The sequence below is a fragment of the Callorhinus ursinus genome, unplaced genomic scaffold (assembly GCF_003265705.2).
Source record: "Callorhinus ursinus isolate GAN/ISIS: 27379988/994484 unplaced genomic scaffold, GSC_fseal_2.0 scaffold10, whole genome shotgun sequence".
Lineage (NCBI taxonomy): Eukaryota > Metazoa > Chordata > Mammalia > Carnivora > Otariidae > Callorhinus > Callorhinus ursinus.
Genome location: NW_027397072.1, coordinates 16,217,040 through 16,240,887, shown reverse-complemented (window position 1 = coordinate 16,240,887; position 23,848 = coordinate 16,217,040). Strand labels below are relative to the sequence as shown.

At 59.5% G+C, this 23,848-nt stretch overlaps 1 protein-coding gene across 2 annotated transcripts; it reads left to right on the top strand.

Moving 5' to 3' along the window:
- The first annotated feature begins 463 nt into the window (after positions 1-463).
- On the top strand, positions 464-23,684 carry SDC1 (syndecan 1). Of its 2 annotated transcripts, none has more exons than XM_025867790.2 (5): positions 464-839; positions 19,450-19,531; positions 20,473-20,951; positions 21,988-22,114; positions 22,268-23,684. In XM_025867790.2, the coding sequence occupies exons 1-5, from the start codon at positions 774-776 to the stop codon at positions 22,435-22,437; spliced, it is 924 nt and encodes a 307-aa protein (XP_025723575.1). In that variant the 5' UTR covers positions 464-773; the 3' UTR covers positions 22,438-23,684. The 2 variants fall into 2 exon arrangements, with proteins under 2 accessions (XP_025723575.1, XP_073753131.1); XM_073897030.1 differs by lacking the exon at positions 464-839 and adding an exon at positions 2,030-2,324.
- The last annotated feature ends 164 nt before the right edge of the window (positions 23,685-23,848 follow it).

Sequence of the window (23,848 nt, the reverse complement as noted above, 5' to 3'; positions counted from 1 at the left end):
GGCACCATCGGTTTAAGGCCCCATCACCTCGAGGCTCCCGCACAGCCTGTAAAGTGTTCCCGCCGCCAGCATCTGGGGAGTCTAACGCACCTGGAGGACGCTCGGTGCCCACGCCCAGAGGGCGCTGCAGACTGGCGCCCATAGTCGAAGAGCGATGCCCGCCCCCCCCCGCCCCTCTCCCGGCCGGCGCCCCACTATACTGGGCCGGGGCGGAAGGGGGTGCACCCGGGACCCCGCCATCCAGGAGCAGCAGAGCTGAAACGCCGGGCACAACGGCCTGTGGGGACCACTGCTCCGGAGGAAGGCGCGGTTCTGCCCAGCGGGGCGAGAGGGGGCGGGGCTGGGGGGCGGGGCCAGGATACCGGGGGTGGGGCGTTCCAAGGGGGCCGCGCTGGGTGGCTCAGGGGGCGGGGTCCTAGGGGGTGGGGACTGGGGCTGGCCGGGAGACCTGGCGAGCTGGGGGTGGGGGGCTAGTTTTCGCAAGGACTAAGGGCCTGTGGGTTTATGATAAGGCAGAGCTCGGCGGGAGTGGTGCGGGCGGGAGCCGAGCGGAGCCGAGCGGAGCCGAGCGGAGAGGAATCCAGCGGTAGAGAGCGGACTGCAGCCGGCGGGTCCCGCAGCCCTCGCCGTAGACAGCTGCGCGCGGGGCATCGCCGGAGGGTGCGGAGCGCAACGACCCGGCGGAGCCGGCCAGGAGCCCCGCGCAGTCCGTGCCGCGCGGCGCCGCCCCGATCCCCGCAGCCTGCCGCGCTCCCGCCGCCGGTCCGGGCAGCATGAGGCGCGTGGCGCTCTGGCTCTGGTTCTGCGCGCTGGCGCTGCGCCTGCAGCCGGCTCTCCCGGTGAGTGCGGCCCGGGGCCGGGCAGGGAGCGGCGGGAAGCCGGTGCTTGCAGACCCGCCGATGCCGCCCGCGGCACGTGGAGGGGGAGGGGAAGCGGGGACTTGCCTTCCCGCGCTAGCCCGGCGGGCCGGGGACCGTGACCGCGGAACCAGGGCTCCCGCCTCGATTGCTTCCGCCGTCGGTGGGCGCCGCGCTGGTTCCGCCGCTAAGGGCCGGGGGCGCGGGCGCCCCACGGAGAGGAGCCTGCGCCGGGGCCCCGCGCTCAATTTTGTGAACCCGCTCCACATGCGTCGGAGCCCGCCAGCCTGCGGCGGCGCCCGGGGTCGCCGGCTCCCCTCCGGTCACCCCAGGCACCGCAGCGGCCGGGGTCCCCGCCGGAGACCCGGGAAGATGCAGTGATCGCGGCCACAACGCCCCGCCCGCAGACCCTAATTTAAAGCAGACGCGCCGAGCCCGGGCGCCCGGCCCCTTCGGCGGAGGCAAGTTTGGGAGCAGCGGGGCCGGCGCGTTGGCAGAGGAGCTCGGGCCAGGGCTGCGCGGGGGTCGCGGTGGGCGGCGGAGGTGGGGCCCTCGGCTTCGTGTCGGCTGCCCTAAGGGAGCCGTGCCGAGCTGGCAGCGGGAGGTTCCGGGAAGTTGGCCCCCGAACACCGGAGCCCCGTAGGAACCCAACTTTGGGGCTGCTGAAGTTGTGCTGCCCGCGAAGGGGCGCGTGCGGGGCGGGGCACGGCCGGCGCGGGCTGCGGCTTCCACGCGAGTGGACCCCGGAATGGCTCTTCCCCTCCCCCGGCCTGGCTTTGTGCTGGAGCCGCGCGGAGGGAAGGCGGGTCCCTTGGCCCGCCCAGTGGAGCCGGGGGGAAAGAGGGACAAATGCGGAGCCCATGGCTGGGGGAGGAGGCCTTTGGGTAGGACTCCAGCGTCCACCTTTGGCGAGGGGTGGGTCCCCCTTTAAAGAGGGACTTGGCCGACAAAGAGCATCCCGAGGGCCCCCAGAAAGTGATCTCCCGCCCCCGCCGCCGTCCGCTAGCCCGCCTTCCCCAATGGGGCGCTTTGTTCTCGGCCCCTGTAACCCTTTCCTGGGAACCGCCCCGCAGCGCCGGCCCTGCCGTGGGCCGGGCGGGACCTGGGCGGCCGCCAGGTGTCAGCGCTGGCCGCCGGGTGTCCACGTCCACCCCCAGCCCCCACGCCCGCTGCCAGAGTCCCGGGGCCCTCCCCGCGGGCTGGGTCGGCCATCCCCGGGGCTGGAGAGGGGAGGTGCGGACGGAGCGAGGGGGCTCTTCGCCTTCCGGAAGTGGCGGTCTCTCGCCACCACATCTGGACCGCTCGACTTCCCTAGCTCTTGGTTAGGGAGGCACGTGGGCAGAGAAGAATCGCGGCCGGGGGTCGGGGGAAGGTGCCGGGTCTCCCCCTGATAATGTGGCATCTGCACAAGTCTCAGCAATGCCGACCGTCTGGAAGCAGTCCGTCTGCAATAATAGAACCTACCAGGTATTGAGAGCTGTGGGGTAGTTTATAGGGCCTGGCTCAGGTGAGGTGTTTTCCAGGCTCTTCTGTGAAGTGCCCTCCCTGCTTTACAGGCGACTGTTGTGTCTGGAAGTATTTTGAAGTCCAGAACAGGGTCCCTGATGCCTCTTGAATTGCTGATGAGTTGGAGGTGGGGGGCGGAGGGTGCCAAATCTGGGCGAGCCATGGGGACTGATAGGATTTCTGAGCTCCATCTCCAGTGCAGTCCTGGCTTTCAGGTCCAAGAAGTTGGCATCTGGTCTCTTTTTTTTTTTTTTTTTAAACATTTTATTTGACAGAGAGAGACACAGTGAGAGAGGGAACACAAGCAGGGGGAGTGGGAGAGGGAGAAGCAGGCTTCCCGTGGAGTGGGGAGCCTTATGTGGGGCTCGATCCCAGGACCCTGGGACCATGACCCCAGTGGAAGGCAGACGCTTAACGACTGAGCCACCCAGGCGCCCCTCTGGCTTTTCTCTTTAGGGTTGCAGCTTCTGTGGGACTCAGATTGTGCCTCGAATCGTAGTTAATACGCCGGAGAAGAGAGTGGAGGTGTGTGGCTTACTGCCGTGGCCTATGTGGCCTTACCTGACTGCTGCACTCTCTCCAGGCCCAAGATTGGGCCTCAGCAGAGACTGCTGAGGTGGGGTTCTCCACCTAGTTCCAGCAGAATCAGGAGAAGTGCGGGTGGTGGTTCTTTTGCCCGCCTTGGTGGAGGCTGGCATTCTCATGGGCTGGCATCCCAGCGTGCCTGTTGACAGGGCAGAGGCAGATGGGATGGGAGGTTCTCTGTAGCCCGTGTTTCCCAGGGTTTCCTGTGTACTGGGTAAGGTTAGATGCTGCAGTAGGAGGCATTATATCTTGCCTAGAAACTTTGACACATTACAGAGGGAGACAGGACTGGGAGGCGGTTGGGTCTCAAGGGGGAAAGGAGGAAGGAGGGAGTCTCATTAGAATATGGTGGTGGAAGGGCTTCCTGGAGGGGGTGGCTGAGTGGAGCCTGAAAGCACTAAGCTTTGGAGTCAGACCTTGGCTTGGAGCTCAGGTTTTCCTTTTTTTTTTTTTTATGAAGTGTAGTTTGTTTTCTCTTTCCCGGCCCTGCCTTTTCCCTCTTACAGTGGGTGTCCATGTTGGGTTAAAAGTGGGGACATAAAGTGGCATAAAGTACCCTCCCCTCCCCCCTTCCTAAAAGAAATAAGGCAATGGGGTTTGCCCGAAATAGGAGGAGGTGTCTACAGGTTGCAGAAATCTGGTCCTCTCTCAGGGTTCACTTTGGTCCCAGTGGGAAGCAGGTCAGAGCCCCCCTGGGGACCAGTGAGGTAGGGCGTGATCCTGGGCACCTGACTTTGAATGGGCAAAGGAAGCCTGCTAGGGCAGAAGGTTGCTTGAAACCACTCCCAAGAGACAAGAACAGGTTTGTCTAAAAAGGTTTCTGTGTGTGTGTGTGTTTCCCGTGGTCTTTTGTTTATTCCAAGTCAGAAAAATTGCTTGTTCTGGAATAGTTATTTGCTGTTTTGCTCTCTTTCCCTTTTCTCTTTCTTGAAAGGCATAAAATCTTTTTTTGCCCTAATTATGGGGGCTAGTAGAGACATTTCCCAAAGGCCTGGCCGAGTGGGTGGGGGGTGGGGGAGGCACTAACTGCCTCCTCCTCCTCCTGGGCTCGGAGCCTTCTCGAGGTGATGTCACTCCTGGCTTCAGCTCCACCAGGAGGGTGGAGCTGGCTTAAGTCTCTACCTGTGGCTCATGGTGGGTTCCAGTAAAACCTTATTAACCGAGGCTGGTGGGGAGAGGGATGAGAGAGAAGAGAGGCCTGGAAAGAATTAGTGAAAAGCTTGAATTTTGTAGTATTTTATAGAGGACTGTTTCCTACTGCAGAATTTTGGATTCTGAAATCCCTTGGGAATGAGGTATCCTTGGTATCCAGGTTTTCTTAGTGAGCTAAGAATCCATATTAACCTCAAAAGTATTCTTACTTTGGGCAGGACTCTGCAGTATTTCTTTTCCTTTCTTTATTAACAGAAGACTCTGAAGCATAATCTAATCTGGGGATGCCGGGGTCCTCACGGTTGTCACTGTGCTGCGTTAGGCACTTAAACTCCTGGGTCTGTTGAACTACAAAGACCACTTTGCCCCTTGTGCATGGTGCCCCCGGGTCGGTACGTTTTGAATTCTGGCTTGCTCTTTTTTTCCCTCCAGCTCTGATAGCTGTGGGCCGAAGTGTAGCAAGCAGCTTTTCTGCTCAGTTCTAACTTGCACTTTTCTCCAGCAGCTAAGACACTAATCAGATTTGTGAGAACGATTTCTGAGACGTGAGTTTTCAGTGCTGAGTGAGAGTTTCGCTTGTGAGTAATGTTCATGATCTGTGACAAGTGCAGTTTGTGCCTTTGTGGACCCAGCTGGGACCTCTGCAGTATCCCCGATGGTACCCAGAATAACAGGCTGTCAAGGGAAGTGCGTACAGGCTCCCTCGGGGAACAGGTGTAAACGACCTCTGGGAGGAGGCACCTGATGACCCCCGTGTTCTGAGTTCCTCCATCTGGCTTGAGTTGTAAGTGACTCACTCTAGTCACAGGTAGCCTGGACCTGGTGAGGCTAAGTTGCTATAAATCTTAACTGGAAGGGCCCTCGTTCTCAGCATGGGTCCCGTCTCCATCTCTTCACCATGTTTTATTTGGATCGAAGTGCATCTTTCTTAGTGCACCCATACTGTTGGGCAGGCCAGAAACCGCTTTGGATTAAGCAGAGGCCCAGGACCGAGTCTCAACCCTGCCACTGATTTACCATGTAATCTTGAGTGAGTCACTTCACGGCCAAGTCTTGATGTCCTCTGAAAAGCGGACACCGTACCTGTTTTCCTTGTCCTCTTTCTGTCATTTGCATATTCATTTCATAATGAGCGCTTGAAGGTGTTCGGAAGTGAAAGTGCCAGAGAAAAAGGGAGCTAACGATAGAATTACAGGTCCCTTTGATTGAGTGCCTGCTGTCGAGCGCTCGGGGCTTTCCTTACATTCTTATTTCATCTTTACCCCAAACCTTTATGAGATATGTCTTTGCCCTCCTTTTGTGGTTGAGGCCTATAGCGGTGAGCCCCTCTAAGGGGCCGATGTGGAAGAACCAGGATTTGTACCTGTGTGGGGGCATATGTGTATGGCATGAATGAATTGATGGACTCTCAAGTCTCCGCAGCGAAGCCCAGTATAGGAGGCTGCCTGAAACTTGTGAGGCCCTGTGGGTCTTTGCTGTTCCATCCCAGAGAACCATGGGTGTGCATGTTTTGGATGGGGAGGGGGCAGTGGGCCGGGCTGAGCTGGCCTGAGCATTGGCTAGCATCCTCGGCTTGGGTTGGGTTCACCTGATGGTTCAGGGACAGAGCCTAGGTCAGGAAACAGTGGGACCCATGAGAGGAGGGTAGGACATGCTCCCAGGTCTGATGCCAGTGCAGGGGCCATATGTCCTTGGCTTGGTGCAAAGTGGCCTGATGGGGTGAGTGTCCCCCGGGCAGCAGTCTCCCTTGACTTTCGTCTTAGGCATGGGGGAGACATTTTCGGAATTGGTAGAACCGTTTTTAAGCTTGGGAGGCAGGCACCGTGGTACCAGCCAGATGACCAGATACCCAGGACTCCTGGCGCTCGTGCTGGGTTCCCCTGCTGGCCCCCTCCCGCTCTCACTCTTGCCGTAGGAGCAACCCTGTGCGAACTGGGCATTCAGTGATTTCTAGTCCTGGAACCCTGCTAGCTTTACAGAACAAACGATTTCCTGATTTCTTCCTTCTTTTCAACAACCCATTTTGGAGGCTTGGGTTGAAAGCCCCCCCCCCCCCCGTCCCCCGCCGCCGCCCCCACCCCGCGGGCTTGCCTAAGTGTGTCTAGAGAGAAGGAACGGGATTAAGGGAGTCTGTGGAAAGAAGGCCTTTGGCGCCAGGATCCTGCTCCTGGAACAGACTCAGCACGGTGTCATTTCTCTCTCAGCTGCTCCAGCAGACGTGGGGCTTTAGATGGGAGTGTGCCTTCTGGAACCTCCCTCTGAGCCGGCCGGGAGTGCCCTGATGGTGCCGAGGGAGGGCAGGCACGTATCGCTCAACACAAGGGAGGCCCGTTTGAGGCCCCAAAGGCAAGACCTGCGCCCGGGTCACCTCAGTAACTGTGTGACTTCCAATCCAGGAGACACAGGAGCGTCCCATACAGCCTCTGGGAGGCTGATGGCACTGCTTCGGCCTGTCCTCACGAAGCTTACATTGGGTGGGGAGTAGGCTCTAGAAGATCCCCTGTATTTCTGGGCCTGAGACAGGGGAACCTAGTCAGCTCAGTGCTCTGGGGCCCAGAGGAGTGAGCCGGTGATGGGGGGGTGGCCTGAGGGAAGGTGCGCTAAGCTTCCTCTGGAAAGCGTCCAGCTTCCTGTCCTGCTGTGCAGGTTTGAGGAGCCAGGGGGTCTGGAGGGGCACAGGTGCGTGGAGGCAGGCTTATGGGGGAGGGGAGCGCAGTGGGCATCCTTGGGGCTTGGGGCCACGGGGTCAGAAGAGTGGAAGGCTGGTGGCTGGACCTACTCCTCCACTCTGTTGTCTGCCCAGTGGTTCCTGTGACTCATGAACTTGGAGGCTTCCAGATGCACCCCTTTCTGCCTCTGGAGCTCCTTGGGGGTCTCTTTCCTCCTGGCGTTTGTTTGTGGCTCCGAGGGCTGCCTGCTCATATGTAGAGGCTACTTCTCCTCTGGCCTCGTGACTCACCTGAGGGGTGCAGCCTCACCAGACTCTCTCTCTCTCTCTCTCTCTCTCTCTCTCTCTCTCTCTCTGTGTGTGTGGTGGACCCGCAGCGTGGGTTGCAACTACACCTGAGCTTTGCTTGGGGGGTCCTGACTCTGTTTCCCTATTGGGCCTTCCTGCTGGTCTGTTTCGGGGGGCACCTGGTTCCCACCTGTCTGCAGCTTCCTCTTCAGAAGCCAGCAAGTGCTCTTCTCTCTCTCTCCTTTTCCGGTGGACTTTTCCCTCTTCAGCTGCAGCTCTGACGCTCCTCCATCGCGGGCGTTAGAAGTCTTTGGGAGTTCTTCCTACAGAGAAGGGCGGCCAGGACACCTGTCCTTCCTAGGAGTCCCGCCCTCGCCCCTGACTGGCCTGCGCAGGTCTTTGCCTCTCTGTGCCTCAGTTCCCCCATCTGCTCAGGGTGTCTCCGTCCCCTTCTTCAGCTCTGATGGCCACGTGGTTGCAGAGAGACCTTGTCCTGGGGAGGGTGAAGGTGGCAGTGGGGGACTTGGCAGGGGCTTAGGATCCTCTGCTGTTATTCTTCTGGGGCCTTGAAGGGACACTCACTGCCTGAGGAGTCACCTGTGGGGGCAGAGGGCAGGGCGGGCTGCTTGGAGGAGGGGGACTTAGAGCTCAGTGTGGGAACCAAAAGTGGACAGGGGACCCTGGGCAAGGTCAGGCTTGGCTCTCTGCACACACCCAGGCATCCTGGCCACGTGCCCCGGGTCCAGACCGCTCAGCAGCAGGAACGGAAGCCATGTCGGGCAGGTTGGGGCAGTGGGGCAGGCGGGCATGTTCACCGCTCCGCTTGTCAGCTGAGTCACAGTGCCAGGCCTACAGTCATGGGGACTGGCCCAACCAGTCTTGACCGTGAGCCCACTAGTGCCAGGCATGGGGTGGGGAGCAGCCCAGCGGGGCTGACTAAGGCTCTGTTGCATGGCCTCCAGCCCCAGCCCCTCCTCTTTGCTGCTGAGTGGCTTTGTGCCAGGGCCTGTCTTGGCCTCAGTGAGCCCATCTGTGAAATGGGGGGGAGGGGGCAAAGAAACCAAGGTGACCATCCTGCCTTGGGGTGTTCGTGATGTCCTGTTGCGTCACAGGACTGGTGAGCATCTGGGCAGGACCTCCCTCCGCTTCGGCTGCCTCACTCCTTGAGGGGCCTGAGCCCTCCCTGGCTTGACCAGGTCTAAAGCCCAGAGCCTGGGCACCTGCCGTGTACGTAGCCCTGTGCAGGTGGGGAGCAGTCCACGCCTGGTCCGGGGGCACATGCAAGGGAGGGTGGCTGTGACTGGGACCAGACAGGAGGGTTGGCCTGTGCAGACAGGCCAGAGGGGCCGGGACAGTAAAGGTCATTCACTGAGACAGGGTTCATCCCAGAATCCCTCAGCAGTTTCTAATCAGGAGCTCAGACCTCAGCTCGCAGGTCATTTTCTGGCCGTGGGAAGTATCTGGGGAGGTGGTGCCCTGATGGGGGCAGTGGGAGTGGCCAGTCCTGCTCTGGGAGTGTCCATGGGCACCGCGGATCTCCAGCGGTGTTAAAGAGACCTGTCCCGCCACAACGATGTTGAATTCACCGTCTTTCCCACTTAGGGCTGCCTGGCACTTTCTGTGTCCATGCCGGCCCTCGTTGGGGTCCCCTGGGCCTGGGTGGGTGGAATGTGGGGAGGCGAGGAGGGACCTTCTGCAGGGCCAAGGTGCGCTTGTCTGCCCCAGACCCAGCATGGCCCTGGGGGACTCGAGGACTGCTGTTTCCAGGCCACCTGCACCATGGTGGCCGCTGGTGCCCGGGGCCTCGCCTGCCTGCTTGGGGCCTGGACTGTGTCGGCAGCACTGGCTCTTCTCCCCGTGGCTTGTCAGCATCCCTGCTGCCCGGGAGACGGTCTGGGGCCTTGGAGTCCCATCTCTGGGGAGTGTCCCCGACGGATATGTGATCAGGTTTGGGCTCGCAGGGCCGCAGGCTGCGGGTGTTTTGGGAACCTCTGAGACTGTGGCAGAGGCTGACGTCACTCCGCCTTCTCCCAGAGAGAACTGCTGGGGCGCGGTGCTGCCGTCTGTGGGGACAGCACCTCCTCCAGGGTGCCGTGCAGGGACTGTCGGGGCAGCAGGACCTCCCAGCTGGCAGTGGGCCAGGCTAGGAGAATGGGCACACCTCGGCAAAGGGAGCTTCTCAGACTCTGCCCCTGTGTCCTCTACCTGCCTCCCACAGGCACTCTGGGGGTCTGGGGGAGGAGCATAGTTGCCACGTTTTCCTGGGGTCATCCTGGTTGTTGTAAGGTCCTGGGAAGGCCCTGAGGTCTGGGTCCTGGTCTTGGCAATTGTGTGAGGAGCAGAGAACCTGTGACTTCACTAACCCCCCCACCCCAACCCGCTGCAAAACAGGGCCATTCTTCGAGACCCCTACCCAGGGGCTGGGCATCCAGGGGACACCCTGGTCCACCTTTCCTCCCAGTGTGACGGCAACAGCCTGAGTCTGATTGCTTAGGTCTGCCTACTTTTGGAGTAGGTTCTGGGGTCCTGAAGCTGTGGGGCCGGGCAGGCCAGGTGGGATCTATAACTGGTGGGCTAGTGGGTATAGGTGAGTGTCCCCGGGGACTGGAGCAGGGAGAGGTGTCCTGTGGAGGCTGGGAAGAGCACCGGACATGGAGTTACCTAGGGGGTACCTCAGGCATGTTTCTTCACCTGCCCCTAAGCCTCAGTTTCCTCTTCTGTAAGTTGGGGGTTTTTGTCTGCCTCAGAGGGCTTTGGACAAGATCCCAGGAAGTAATGTATGTGGCATGAGTGAGAGCCTCTGCCTTGCCTGGGCTCAGAGGAGTAAGTCTGGGGGAGCTTGGGGGCTGACTCTGTGTAGGGGGTCCCCTGGGGAGAGCCCCTGGTGGCTGTGACTGGGGGAAGGAGTACAGACCTGGCCTGGGCATGTCGTCACTTCATGTGAGTGGCTGGCTGGTCTTACTCCAGTGTGCTGATATCATAGGGTCCGAAAACAGGGCTTTTGCCCCTTCTCAGAAATTGGAACCTTCACTGGCAGGCCAGACTCCGCTCGCCTCTGCCTGAGCCTCTGCCAGGGGCCAGCTCCTGACCCCGAGGAGGTGTGGGCTGGGCTGGTGGGCGGTGGGAGGAGGCCGGACACCAGGGCCCCTGGGCAGGGGCTCAGGCCAGCTGAGCAGACTGGGGCAGGGGTGACAGTGGCTTGTCCCCAAAACTGCAGACTGAAGGTCGCCCAGGAGAAGGAGCTGGGCTGGGCTGCAGGATGTTGGGGTGGAGGGAGGGCCCCACTTCTGTGGTCCTTCCTTCTGCACTTTCGCCTTTGCCACCTCCCATGGAAATGAGGCTCTTCCTGAGGGTAGGAGAGCCACGTGGTCCTCACCGAAGGGTGGCTGGCGGCGCGCCTGCTGGATTGCCTGGTTGCAAGCCCTCTCCTTGGCACTTGATTGACTGTGTGCCCTGGGACTAACATCTTGTCCGCTTTGCCTCGGTTTCTTTATCTGGAGGATGGATATGGTCCTTGAATCTAAGGTTATTGTGAGGATTAATTAATTCAGCTAAAGTGCTTAGATTAGTGCCTGGCACAGAGTATACAATAAATATTCACTGTGATAACTAATTTTTTTTCCCTAGGGCCTAATTTGGGTATTTCTGTTTTTCGAGTAAGCCCCAGCCCAGGTTAAAGCCTGAGGTTCTTCCTGCACCCCTGACTTATCCCTGAACCCTGGGCATGGAGTTAGGGCTACTCTCCCCCTCCTGGGTGCCTCTGAGCTCCTAAGACCTGGGGCTGCATCCACAGTCTCCCTTCAGCTGCTTTAGGCCCCAAACTCCCAGTTTCACTCTGCCATGGTACCCCCAGGGGACTCCTTCAACGACACTCTGCCCTTCCTGTGTCTTTGTCTGGGCTTCTAGCAGCCTCAGTGCCTAATCAGTCTGAATTGTACTTTATCCCAGAGGCAGGTTCCCGGGCTAGCCCGTTCTTCTGCATGTGGGAGGAGAAGCCCTGTACATCTGTAGCTCCAAAGTGGGAACAAAGGGAAGTTAGTCTTTCTTGGGTATGGGGTTGGCTGGCAACCATATTCTGACACAGGTTAAAAAATTTGCTCTTGGCATCGCCCAGCCTCTCTTTTGTAATCCTTTCCCATCCTCCATAGCTCCTACCCACCCACAGTGCCCCACTTCCAGAACCCTGAGCCCCTCCCCTGTATAGAGCTGCTTTATACTCTAGTGAGAGTGACTAGCACCAGCTAGCCTTCCCAGAGGCATTTTAATGGGGATACGCTGCAACTGCAGGGACATCGATTGGGTAAATTTGGGTGATGAAGAGCTCACCCTCCCTGCATACACAGCTGGAACCCTGACTGGTTGCAGGTGTGTCAAAAGCTACAAGTTTCTGCTTCTGTGAAACTTGAGGATACTTTATTTAGACAGAGCAGGGGGAGGGTGTCTCTAGAAGCCCATGTGCCAGAGGTGTCAGGCCCCCAAGCCTGGTGGAATCTGGAGGTTAGTCAGCTAGAGAGGAGTGCAAGGGGCCCCTGGGAGGGCTCTGGGGAACCCTGCACTGAGCTTCTGGTCTTAGCTGTCTTATTGGGATAGCCAGGGCTGGGGAGGGACAAGGCTCTGGAGGCCTCAGCTGCTCCCTCTGTCCTCTTGGGTTTGCCAGTTGCCATCCCAGAGTCCCACTGATTTAGAACATCTCCAGCATCCTGCCTAGGCCATAACCCTTCTTGGGAAGCTGAGAGCAATGACCCCCAGTCCCTGTGATCAAGAGCCCTTCTCCCCACTAGCCACGGTGGGTCCTCCCCCCACCGAGCACCGTGTTTGTGGTGCACCCCTTGGAGGGGGGGCGTCTGCTGTGGCCGCTGCACCTGGCTGCCCCTCAAGGCCCGGCCTTGACTTCCCAGCCATAGACTGGGAACTAGGAGCCCCATTGCCGTCACTCATTGGACAGATGGGGAACTGGAAATGGTATCTTTTCCAAGGTCATCCAGTAGTTGGGAACAGAGCCCAGGCGACAACCAGGTTTTCCTGGTGTTGGGTTTGGTCACTTTCCCCTGGCCAGCCCTTATCTGGCTCCCAGGGCAGCCCTGGCCACAAAGGCTGGCCGGACCAGGCTGCACAGCCTTGCTCAGTGCCCAGCCCAGGGCGCTCGCGGGTGGGGGTGTGGGGGGTGGAAGCTGAGGAACTGGTCTTCCAGCTCTGCGGCCCCACACCCAGCCCTCAGTTGGGCCCGTTCTGAGACGAGTCCCGGCACGTGGGCTGTGAGGCGGGCGCCAGCTCTGGGGAGGGGTGGGTATGGGGGTGCTGGTGGCAGCCCTGACCTGGCTTGGGCATCGGGCCTGGCCCTGGCTGCCAGGATCCTCCCTCCCTCAAGGCAGCCTTGCCCTCTCTGGGTACTTGACATAGGCAGAATGGGCCAGGGCCAAGGGCTCTGCAACCTTGACCTCAGGTTTCCCATCTGGAAAGGCCAACATTTAGTGTGGTGGGAGATGCTACTGCGGAGGGGCTTTTGAGCCTGGTATGGATGCCGCCCTGCACCCCGTCCCTGTCCTGGAGTCACCCACACGGTGAGGCCTGTGTCCGACTGGCAGTGTGGGGACAGCTCAGGTGGGTTGTGTGTGTGAAGATGGGGGAGGGTGGTACCCTGAAAGGTGCTCCTCCCAGTGGAAGTGCTGATGGGGGTTGGGGGCCCTGGGGTCCTCATGGCTGCTCAGGGTGAGGGCAGGATAAGTCCCCTGTCACCCAGCTGCTGTGCCCCGGGCCAGGCCCATCACGCCCTCTGCGAGTCCCAGCTTGACTGGGTTCTGGTAGAGAGACACTGAGCTGATAAATCACTGTGCCTGTCAGGCCGGAAATGCTGAGGTGGCTCCGAGGCACTGGTGGGGCCCCCGCCTCCTGGGAGTGTCTTCAGTGGGAGAGATTTCAGGGTCTTGAGGCCAAAGCTGGGAGATCGGTGCCTCTCGGTGTCGTAAGCACGTCTCCCTGGCAGCTCCCAAGTTAGGAAAGAAGCCTCCGGAGAAAAAGGGATTTATCTGCCACCACTCGGGTAGCCTGGGGCAGGAGGGAGCCCCGTGTCTTCCTGGGCCCTGGCCTGTAGTCCTGCCCCTCCCTCTACCCCGCGTGGCTGTCTGCGGCCACCGTGACACCCCTGTACTGCTCCGGCCCCACTGACAAGGAGTTGGGGCTGCTGCTCCCACATGCCAACCTAGCCCGTCAGAGCACTGAGGGAGTTTCGGGTACTTTAGCCAAGCCCCTTCTGTTGTCTGAGAGAGGCAGATTGCTGCGCAGGTCCCCTGGCAAGGGAGCAGAACTAGACGTGCCCCGGGACAGCCACCCTGCTCAGGCTCTTTGCCCCGCCAGCTCTGGCTCGGGTCCTTTCCCTGAGACCCTGGATCCAGGATGCTTTGGGTTTGACCTGCCTGGCTCCTTGGGTCCCTGCTTAGGCCATGTTAGCCAGGGCTAAAGGAGGGGGGGGTCAAACGGTGCCCCAGACGAGGAAAGCAGTCACAAACTCCACTGCCTTAGGGTGCTAGGGTGTTGGGTGAGCCGCAGGGTGGGGCTGCGTGTTCTGCAACATTCTCTCCCCTCCCCCCCCCCCCTCCCCCCCCCGCCCCCCCCCCCATCCCCCCCCCCCACCGCCCCCGTAGGGCAGGCAGATGCCCCAGGAAGACTGCAGTGAGGCTCTGCAGCCCCTGTTCCCCTACCCCGCTCCTGCTGCCAGGTCAGTGCCTCAGGCCTGAGATACCATGGAGGTCCTGCAGCCCTGGGCAGGCAGGGCAGGCTGGACGGAGGCTCAGCTTTGTACCCTGCTGCTTGTTGCTAGCAGTTGGAGGGCCCATGCCTCTGGAAGGTCAGGGTTTCCTCTGCTCCCCGGTGAGGCTCTTTTGCAGACCAGGCAGGCGCTGTGGTGTATTGTTTGCAGAGTGGATGCATCAGAAATGCAGAGAATGTTCCAGAGCCATCTTGGATCCCTTTGCCACTAGGGCTTGTTTATGGGGCTCTGTTGCTATTTGGTACCTCTTCTTGAACACGACCTGAGTGAGGGTCTTGGGACCTTTGTAGGGGTTTGCCTCCCCCAGCGCCCAGCTTCTGGGCAACTCCGGGCTAGATGTTTTCCTGTCCAGATGAGTGTTCTCCAAGTATAGTCTGCATCCCACCTACAGGATCGGGGGCTTTTTTCAACGCCTTTGCCCCAGACCCACTCAATCAGCCTCAGGGATGGAGCGCAGAAGACTTCATATCTGATTGTCTCCTGGAGATTTACAGGGACCCTGAGGAAGAGAGCCCCTGGCCTGGGCAAAGGCGATGGTTTGAATGTCCCCTTTGGTCAGTTTGGCATCTTGATGCATAGGTGGGGGTAAAGCCTGCGTTCTGAGTCCTCAGGCCCCAAGAGTTATGAACTCTAGGGGTGTGTGTATGTGTTGGGGCAGGGAATCAACCTATTTCCCTTAGTTCCACAGATCTGACCAAGAAACTGAGGGTGTAAAAATTTCTAAAGAAAATATGAATCTCTTAACCCTCCTGAGAATGTCTGCTGCCTCGTGGGATCTCAGTGGGTGGGAATGATAGGTATTTGTCCTGGCATGTCTTTGGGGCCCACCTGCCTTTTGACCCCACAGCTGGGCTCCTGGAGCAGCTTGAGGGCCCCTCTGGTCAACAGCCCTAGAGCCAGCACCAAGGCTGGCTGCTTAGGAAAAGCTGTGGCCAGCCCCTTTATCTTTGGCTTTCCTCTAGACTAGGAGGGCTGTGGATTCAGTGACTTGTCTCCTACCACAGCAGCCCAGGCTTTGTCGTCCCACTGGGACAAATAACGATCAACAGATACCTAAACCTTCCTCCCTGCTGGACGTGTAAGCCTGCCACACTCCTGAGGTTCCCAGTGTTGCCGAGGCTAGTGACTTGGGGCTGAGCATTGTCTTATTCTCTCCAGGTCTGCCTGGGGGGTTTCAAGGCCCAGCCTCAGTGTCCCCTGGAAAGTCACCCTCTGTGCCCCAGCCACCCTTTTGGAAGCCTGAAGTGGGGTTCCTGGCTGTGTGCCCTGGGAGCTTGCCAGGACCAGACCAGACCATGTCTTTTCTCTCCAAAGCCCCTAGGTGGTGATCCCCTGAGTTTTGATGTCAAGGACCCTGTTTATTATCAGTCTGTGACCTCCTTACACGATATCGTACTTTTAGCAGTGTGTTGGTTGAGAGAGTAACACAGTCCTGTGAACTCAGTAATGCTTTCTAAACGATCCGTGCTTTACCCATCACTTAAGTCAGGCAGCAGGTGACACACGGTGAGTGACTCAGGGTGTAGGTTGGAAACCACAGGTCTTTGGACCTGTTGGCTGCAGCTGATGGGGTGGCAAGAGTCTAGGAAGCAGGTGGACAGGCAGCCTCTTCCCTTAGTCCGGAGTTAGAAGCCCCTGGGTCTGCCATCCTCAACTGAACCTCTCTGAAATGTCCCCTCACTATCCTGACTTGTGACCCTACCATGGAGCTCTTGTCCCCGAGATGTCTGGGAGGGATGCTGCCACACGGCCTCGGGCCTCTCGGCCAGCCAGCGTGAGGGGGCTGCTCGGATGGAGGTTGCCCAGGAGAGTGGCCCTGTCTATGGCCAGTGCAGGGTGGGAGCTTGCTGGGCTTGGCTCGAGGCTCTGCCTCCTTGAGGCTCCTCCGCCGGCCCTCTGCCCACAGGCTCCCGATCTGTTCTTGGGAATGGCCGGCAGCAGCCCGATGCAGACTCCCAGCCCTCGGCAGCTGTGAGGTGGGGGCTGGCACCTCGGTCCCCTCAGCTGCTGGGGTAGGAGGCAGGAATTCTTTCTCTGCGACACTCTCATCCCGGGGCTCTGGGGCCGGCGGCTGCGTCAACAAGATTGGTGTCTTTGCGCATGTGCTGCGGAAGCACAGACAGGCACCTTAAACCAGATGGGTCAGCCAGGGGGTCTTTCGGAGCTGGGGATGGGAGCTAGGTAGGTGAGGGGAGCACGTGCACCCACGCCCCGTGGCCTTGGGCAAGTCCCTCACCTTGTCTGTCTCAGTTCCTCATCTGTGCCAGATGCTAATCTCAGGCCTGCCTGCCTCAAATAGAAGGGTAAAGGTGGAAAGGGATAGAAAGTGCTTCCAGTGTGCGAGAATGCCTCAGTTTCTCACAGTTTCTTCCCTGCTCTGCTGGAGCCCCGGCCCCGGGTCCCCTCGCTCAGTCCTTCCCACGCAGCTCGGGTGTGGCCGAGATGGAGATGGGCTAAGCTTATCTCATACTCCCTGTCCCCCAGCCTCCATGTGTCTGCCCCACGACCCCCGCCCTCCGCTGGAGCCAAACCAGGCTTTGGCCCTTTAGGCCGGTGGGTTCCTAAAGGCTCTGCGGCAAATTGGCCCTTACTTTGAGCAAACCGAATGTGCAAATGTTTAGATCTTACTATAAGGGTTTGGGGTGTTAGATGAAAAGCTGAGCTTCTGGGACTCTGCAGAGGTTAAAGAGCCCCATTCAAGGTGTGAACTGGCCTGCCTCTACCTTCCCAGGCTGCTTGAAGTAGGTTCCACGCTGGGCCAACCTGTCCCCAAGCAGCCCTGAGCTGTGGCCACGTGGTGGTCTCCGAGGGACCCAGGGCAGAGGCAAGGCTGCGGAGAGCCCTGCAGGAGGCCGTGGGGGCAGCTGACCACAGGCTCTTAGCACAGCTGCCTAAGTGAAACCGGAAGTCTCACCCCACAATGCCAGTCATCTGGTACTAGTGATTCAAGTTCAGACTCAGCAGTTTCTGCTGATTTCCTCCCCAGGGAGTTGAGGCCCTCCCTCACTAAGGTTCAGGCCGGAGGGGATCTGGAGGTCACTGCAGCCCTTCTCTGGCTGGAGACCCAGCCCTGAGAGGGGAGGGGCTGCCCCGAGGCCAGGGAGCTGGTTTCAGCAGAGAAAGCGTTTGCTTAAGAGCTTGTTGTGTAAACAAGATCGCACAGGGATAAGCTGAGCAGAGGTGAGGGAACAAATTGTTTTTAGGGACTGGGCAGATTCACAGTCTTATCTGGTGATGAAAGAGGCCCCATTCTTGGGAAACTGCTAACCTGTTGGGGCTTCTCGGGGTAGGTGAGAGGCTGGGCCTCCTCGGTGTCTGCCTCCCCTCACCTGTGAAATAGGGCCTGGGCCCCAGACTCTGGCTGCTTCTGGAGGATTTGGCTCTCAGGTCGGTGCCGCGGAGGCTGCTCTGGCTGGAGCCCTGACCTGCTCCGTGTTGAGCATCCTCTCCAAGGGACCAACGGACGGAGGCAGTGCATTGGGGGAGGTGCTCTGCTCATCTCCTAGGGCCTCCTTGGGAACGGTGAGGGCGGGCAGAAGCACTGGGTGAGGGGAAGTGGGATCTCAGGGAGTGTGGGTGGGTGGGTGTCCCCTGAATGCCTGTGTCTCCCCACCCCGCCCCCTGCCAAGATGCCCTGTGGGCCTGGGATGGGAGTGTGTTGGGGTGGGGGGTCCCCACTCTCTGCCTGCCTGGTGAGCAGTATTCTTTGCGTCTGAAGGGTACACAGGCTTGGGGGAGGTGAGGGGCAGCTTCGAAGCTCTGTGGAGACGGGACAGGTGTTGGAAGCACCGCCTGGGTACAGTGTAGGCAGGATGTGGCCTGAGGTGCAGGGGGAGGACAGGGACGAAGCCAGTTCATGTGCATGGGCCACGAGAGCCCAGACGGGCCCTTCTGGGGCCAGAACCTTTTTCCTGGGGGTAGGGGGAGAGGTAGCGTTTGGGTTTTGTACTTTCAGAGGAAGCTCAGTGGTATTTCTAGCCTGGTGGTTTCCACACGCGTCGGAAGCTTCCCTCTGACCTGAGCCCCTGGATGCGGAGCCTCCACCTGGTCCAGCTCTGCCCCAGGCAGCCTCACGAGCCCAGAGGTCTTGTCTGTCCCCTCCCTGCTCTGCTCCACTCGAGTGAAACTCCGTGGCCTGTGGCCAGGACCCAGTGAGGCCTCTTGGGCTGAGGAGGCCTCACACCCTGGAGCCCAGCCTTGGGTCTCCTGTGACCTGGCTCCGTCCTGCCTCTCCTTGAAACCCCACCACCTCCATCCCACCTCTTCCCAGCAGGCACCCGAAGCCCGTTACCCATGCTGAGCAGCTCTCACTCCCCGAGTTACCGCAGCAGCTGCTGTCGGTGCATAACCTCAGGGAGTTTTTGCAACAGGCCTGGAACGGAGATATTACTACTGTCCCCATTTTACAGATGGAGAGACTGAGGCCTTAAGAGGTTAAGTGTTGTCCCCAGGGCCACTCAGCTAGTAAGTGGCCAAGGTCAGGGGTCTCTAACCCCGTGTGCTCTGAGCTATGTTGCTCTCTTTGTTCGTGTTTTGTTTGGGCCCCTGACATCCGGGCCTTCTAGAGATGGGTGTGTCACGAACTCACTTGTTGCCGAACAGGACACTCATCGCTACGGTTCCTGCCACTTGGCTCTTGGGTCTTCAATTCAACTGACGTTCTGGAACTAGCATTGGGGAGCCCTCCACACCCCCACATCGCCCTGCTGCAGGCTTCTGTGTAGCCTGCTCGGCTGTGTGTGCTGAGACTTGCCTCCTCCCGGGCCAGCTCACTAGTTTGGCAGGTGCAGCTCCCGCCTCTGGCCTCTGCAGCCGCTCCAAGCTGCACCGGGCAGGCAGGGTTCTGGGACAGCCGTTTGCACACAGGTCGCTATCAGGCCCCTAGACCGTTTGTCGGTGCCTCCTGAGTGCAGGGTCTCTTCGAGGTCAGTCTCATTTGTCCCCAGCCTAATGGGCACTCTGTCCTTCCTTCCCCAAGGGGGCCTGGGCCCAGTCCTTCCTGTGGATGAGATAACAGGCCAGGTATGGGAAGGAACACGGTGGTCAGGCCTGGGCTGTCCTGTGTGGGCATGTCCCTCGCCCATCCCTGACCTCTCCCCCTGTGGGGCCCTTGATGTCTGTACCCTGGTGCCCAGCGTGCCTGGAGAGCTCCTCTCTGGAGTCAGGTCACTGGGGGATTGTTCCTGGGGCTCTAGAAAACCCCAGTCTTGGATCCTGAAGCTCCCTGGCCAATGGCCCTAGGACCTGATTTTCAGTGTCGGGTGAGCTGACAGGGTCCCATTGCGGCCACAGTCTCTGTTCCCAGTAATGGCGTCTTCTGCTGCTCTTCTAAGAGGTCTGGGGCTCCCTTACCAGACTGAATGTCTTGGGGCAAGAGCCCTGCCCCCTCTGGTGTGTTTTTGCACCCCCACCACCTGGTGCAGGGCTGTGTCATCATAGCATTTGGGGGTATGTGGGGGACCAGAGGGCTGCCCCAAGCTGGGGGTCCCGGAGCCACACACACAGGTTTATTCACTGTGCTGTGTGTGTGTGGTGGGGGAGCTCACCCAGCTGTCTAGGACAGGGGCCCCAGAGTAGCAGGGCCTTGGCCAAGCCTCCCCTCATACCCTTTTCTGATCCTTTTCCAGCAAATTGTGGCCACAAATGTGCCCCCCGAAGATCAGGATGGCTCTGGGGATGACTCTGACAACTTCTCCGGCTCTGGTGCAGGTGAGCTGACATGAGGGCCTCCCCCAAGATGGCAGTCAGGCAGGCCCCCTGGCTGGGTCTGGAGGGTAACGGTAGGAAAGAGAATGGGCCCACGCTGCGAGAAGAGGGCATGTATGGGTTGGGGAGTGAATGTTGTGGTTTCAGGGGGCCCCGGGGGCTGTCCACTGCAGAAAGACGGGCTCATATTCTACTAACTCCCCAGGCAAACTTTGGAAAGGTGGACTTCTCTGGGCCTCTATTTCTTCATCTGTAAAATGGGAATATATCTTGACATCATAAGATTGTTGGGAGCTGTAAGGTAACACAGAGCCGGGTGGGGTGTAGATCTTCCATAAATGTTCCCTTATCTTCTCCTATTTCCCCTTTCCCTGGGGGAGTGAAGTCCTTGAGTGGGAGGTGATCAGGGAGGCCTCCCAGAGGAGGTGCTCTTGAGCAGGATTTTGGAAGAGGGTTCTGACCATCCGAGGGGAAAGTGGCTGAGATAGGGGCCTGGGAGCTGGAAGGTAGGACACGGCCTCTGTCTTGGGTGTGCTGGGCCTTGCTGGGGGGAGGGCAGGTGAACAGGGAGGGGGCCGGAGAGGTGTGTGTACCGGGGACAAGGCATTCGGGCTCCCGAGAATGCCCCCACCCAGGGAGCGGGCTTCAGCAGCTACTGGGAATGTTCCTTCCCAGACGGCCTTGCTGTGTCTTGGCTCCCGAGACCACGCTCTCCCCAGGCACGTGCAGCAGCAAAGGGCAACTTTCTTCGTCCGTTTTCCAAAGCGGAGTTTCGCCGCCTCTAGTTGTCCCCTGGGGAAACAGCTTCGCACGAAAGAGTTTGCAATGCTGGCCCGGGAGCAGAGTGCAGGTCTTCGTGCAGGCCTTGCTCACTGCATGAGCTTGGCCCATCTAGATGTTCTGGGCCTTCCCCGCTCCAACAAGCTCTGCTTCTGGGCCTCCAGGTGCTCTGCAAGATATCACCTTGTCACAGCAGACCCCGTCCGCCTGGAAGGACGTGGCGCTTCTGACGGCCGTGCCCACAGCTCCAGAGCCCACCAGTGCAGGCAGCACCACCACCTCCACCTCCGACCTGCCCACGGGAGAGGCACCCGGGGAGGGAGAGGCAGTGTTCGTGGCCGAGGTGGAGCCTGGCTTCACCGACCAGGAGAAGGAGGCCGCCCACCCACCCAGTGAGACCACTCCGCACCCAACCACTCATCGGCCATCGACAGCGAGAGCCACCACGGCCCAGGGCCCGGCCACCTCCCATCCCCACAGGGACATGCAGCCTGGGCACCATGAGCCCTCGGCTCCGGCGGGACCCAGCCAGCTTGACCCTCACACTCCCAGTGTGGAGGCCAGAGGTCCTTCTGCCACCGAGAGGGCCACGGAAGATGGAGTCTCCACTCAGCTCCCAGTAGGGGAGGGCTCTGGGGAGCAGGTGAGGGCCCCCTGCTGCAGTCGTCTATGTTTCCTTCCACTCGGGGTAGCTGCCGCTGCCTGGGAAAGCATAGTGCCTGGCGCTGAGGGGCACCGGCTCGGTCATTGGGCACACCGAACCCCGTGTCCTGTAAGCACGCCGCATCCCCCACCATGAACACAGGGTCACGAGGTCCCACCTTCCCCCTGCCTCCAGGGCCGAGCCCAGAGCAGGGCAGACTAAATAAGAGACCAGAGCAAAAGAGTCCTTCAAGGGCGCCTGGGTGGCTCAGTCGGTTGAGCGTCTGCCTTCTGCTCATCTTCTGCTCAGGTCATGATCCCAGGGTCCTGGCATTGAGTCCGGTGTTGGGCTCCTTGCTGAGGGGGGAGTCTGCTTCTCCCTCTGCCTGCTGCTCCCCCTGCTTGTGCTCTCTCTCTGTCAAATAAATAAAATCTTGAAAAAAAAAAAAGTTCTTCAAGATCGCCTGCAAGAGGGCTTCCCAAACTTAAGCAAGCAAGTATAAAAGTTCTACCTGGTCTAACTTTCTATCTTATAGTCATGGTAATTTTACACTTTACATTAAAATGAGTGTATTTCTTTTCTTTTAAAGGTTTTCATTTGTCAGAGAGAGAGAGTGCGCAGGCACATGCAAGTGGGGGGGCAGGCGCAGAGAGAGGGAGAAGCAGGCTCCCCGCGGAGCAGGGAGCGCGATGCGGGGTTCGATCCCAGGACCCTGAGATCATGACCTGAGCCGAAGGCAGACACTTAACCGACTGAGCCACCCAGGTGTCCCCCTATCTGTTTTCATATAAATACATGTGCCTTGTATCACTTGATGTGATATCTCTGCCACAGTCCAGGGCCTGGTGTGATAGGATGAGAGGTGCCTGGCTTTGGGGGTCCAGGAGATCTGTGTTAGGTGCGTCTGAGCTGGTGGCGGTGGTGACCAGGGAGGCCCAAGCTGCTTCTGGGTTTGGAAATAAAACTGGATGCTGCTGCTGGCAGAGGCCCACCCCAGCCTGAGACCGTCCCTGCCCCCCCCCCCTCCGCCCCGTAGGACTTCACCTTCGACCTGTCTGGGGAGAACATGGCCGGGACGGCGGTGGAGCCTGACCAGCGCAATCAGCCCCCAGTGGACCACGAGGCCTCACAGGGCCTCCTGGACAGGAAGGAAGTGCTGGGAGGTGAGTGTCTCTCGAGTGGGCGGGAGGGGGGCTGTATTTGTCTCTGGAGCGGGGGCTGACCACGGCCGCCTTGGGGGCCCCGCCTGGTGTGGGGGGAGACTGCTGCTTAACCCCGGGAGCCCCACGCTGAGCCGGCCTCCCTGCCCCGCACAGGAGTCATCGCTGGAGGCCTCGTGGGGCTCATCTTTGCCGTGTGCCTGGTGGGTTTCATGCTGTACCGGATGAAGAAGAAGGACGAGGGCAGCTACTCCTTGGAGGAGCCAAAACAAGCCAACGGTGGAGCCTACCAGAAGCCCAGCAAGCAGGAGGAGTTCTATGCTTGACGGGGACCATGCCCCTCCTCCCCCTGCCACTTGCTAGGCCCCCGCTTGCCTCTTCCATGAAGAACTGCAGGCCCTGCCTCCATGGCAGCCCCCCAGCGCCCTGCCCGCGGACCCCCGGGGCGCACTGGGGGCTCTCGACGCTGCTTCTCTGACTTCTGCCTGAACACTTGGGCGCAGGGGCTTTCTCGCGCGTGACCCTTCCACCACAGCCAGCACCTGGCATCTCCTGACTCCGTTTCTCCAACCTGGAGCAGCCCCTCCCCAGGCCCAAATCTGGAGGGGAAGGGGACCCTGCAGCTTTGGCCCTGGATGGGGCCGCTGGCTGGGGGCTGGCACATCTGTCGCACTTGCTGGCGGAGACCCCTGATCTGGGGGCGTTTCCATCCCCGAGGGGCGGGGAGAGGCGTTCAGAGCTCCATCGGATTCACATTGTTTTGCGGGGGGGTGGGGGGTGGGGGGTCTCCTTTAGATACCAACTTGTTTTTGCACATGTTTCCTCTAGTTTCTCTGTTCGTAGCCCAGTAGACTTTGTTACTCCTGAGGTAAGGTAAGTAAATTGATTAGGTTACCCCCGTCTTCTAATCTACAGCGAGGAGACAGCATCAGGGTTCAGACTTGTTTTTTTTTTGTTTGTTTGTTTGTTTTGTTTTTAAACTAGGAGAACCAAATCTGGAAGCCAACATATAGGCCTAGTTTGTGTGTTGTCTCTGAGTTTGTCACTCATGTGTGCAACAGGGTATGGAAGGCCTGCCGGGTGGCCCCGGGGCTGGGCTGGCTGATCCCGGCTGCCCACGGGCAGTCGCCGCTGGAGCAGCGGTGCCCGTGGCCGTGGCCATGGGGCCGCCGCCGTGGCCAGGCTGCTGTAAAGCCGAGGAGCTATGGGAGAATGGAATCCTGGCACCTCTGGCCAGGGACCAAGGAGAGAGGACTGTGGGGCGGGAGACGGGGCAGTGGGCCCAGAGAGTCTCCCGTGGACCGAGCCCTGCCTTGGGTGCCCCAGAAAATGTCTCTGGGGGACATTTTCTTCCAGAAGGTGACGTGAGGGGCCTGGGCACACACCTGGCACGGAGCCATTCCACGCAGGACCAGGTTCACCTTCAGTTCGCTCCGGTGGCCCTGCCCTGGGCTGGAATCAGGAATGTTCCAAAGAGTGATAGTCTTTTGCTTTTGGCAAAACTCTACTTAATCCAATGGGTTTTTCCCTGTACAGTAGATTTTCCAAATGTAATAAACTTTAATATAAAGTAGTCACGCAAACTCTCCTGCCCTTTGCTGCTTCTGTCTGTGCTGGTCGTGTGGACGTGACCAGCTCTTTCTCTAAACAGAGATGATATTGGGAAAACTTGGCCAAGAACTCTGTGCCTTTATCTTTCCCAAGAGATGAGATTCTGGGATCGGAGTCCCTCTGGTT

What these genes read in the sequence shown, in the direction of transcription:
- SDC1 (XM_025867790.2), top strand. Translation starts at nt 774, where the DNA reads ATGAGGCGCGTGGCGCTCTGGCTCTGGTTCTGCGCGCTGGCGCTGCGC. An exon ending in GGGAGGGCTCTGGGGAGCAG is followed by an intron (nt 20,952 to 21,987) that starts GTGAGGGCCCCC and finishes TCCGCCCCGTAG; the next exon opens with GACTTCACCTTCGACCTGTC. An exon ending in CAGGAAGGAAGTGCTGGGAG is followed by an intron (nt 22,115 to 22,267) that starts GTGAGTGTCTCT and finishes TGCCCCGCACAG; the next exon opens with GAGTCATCGCTGGAGGCCTC.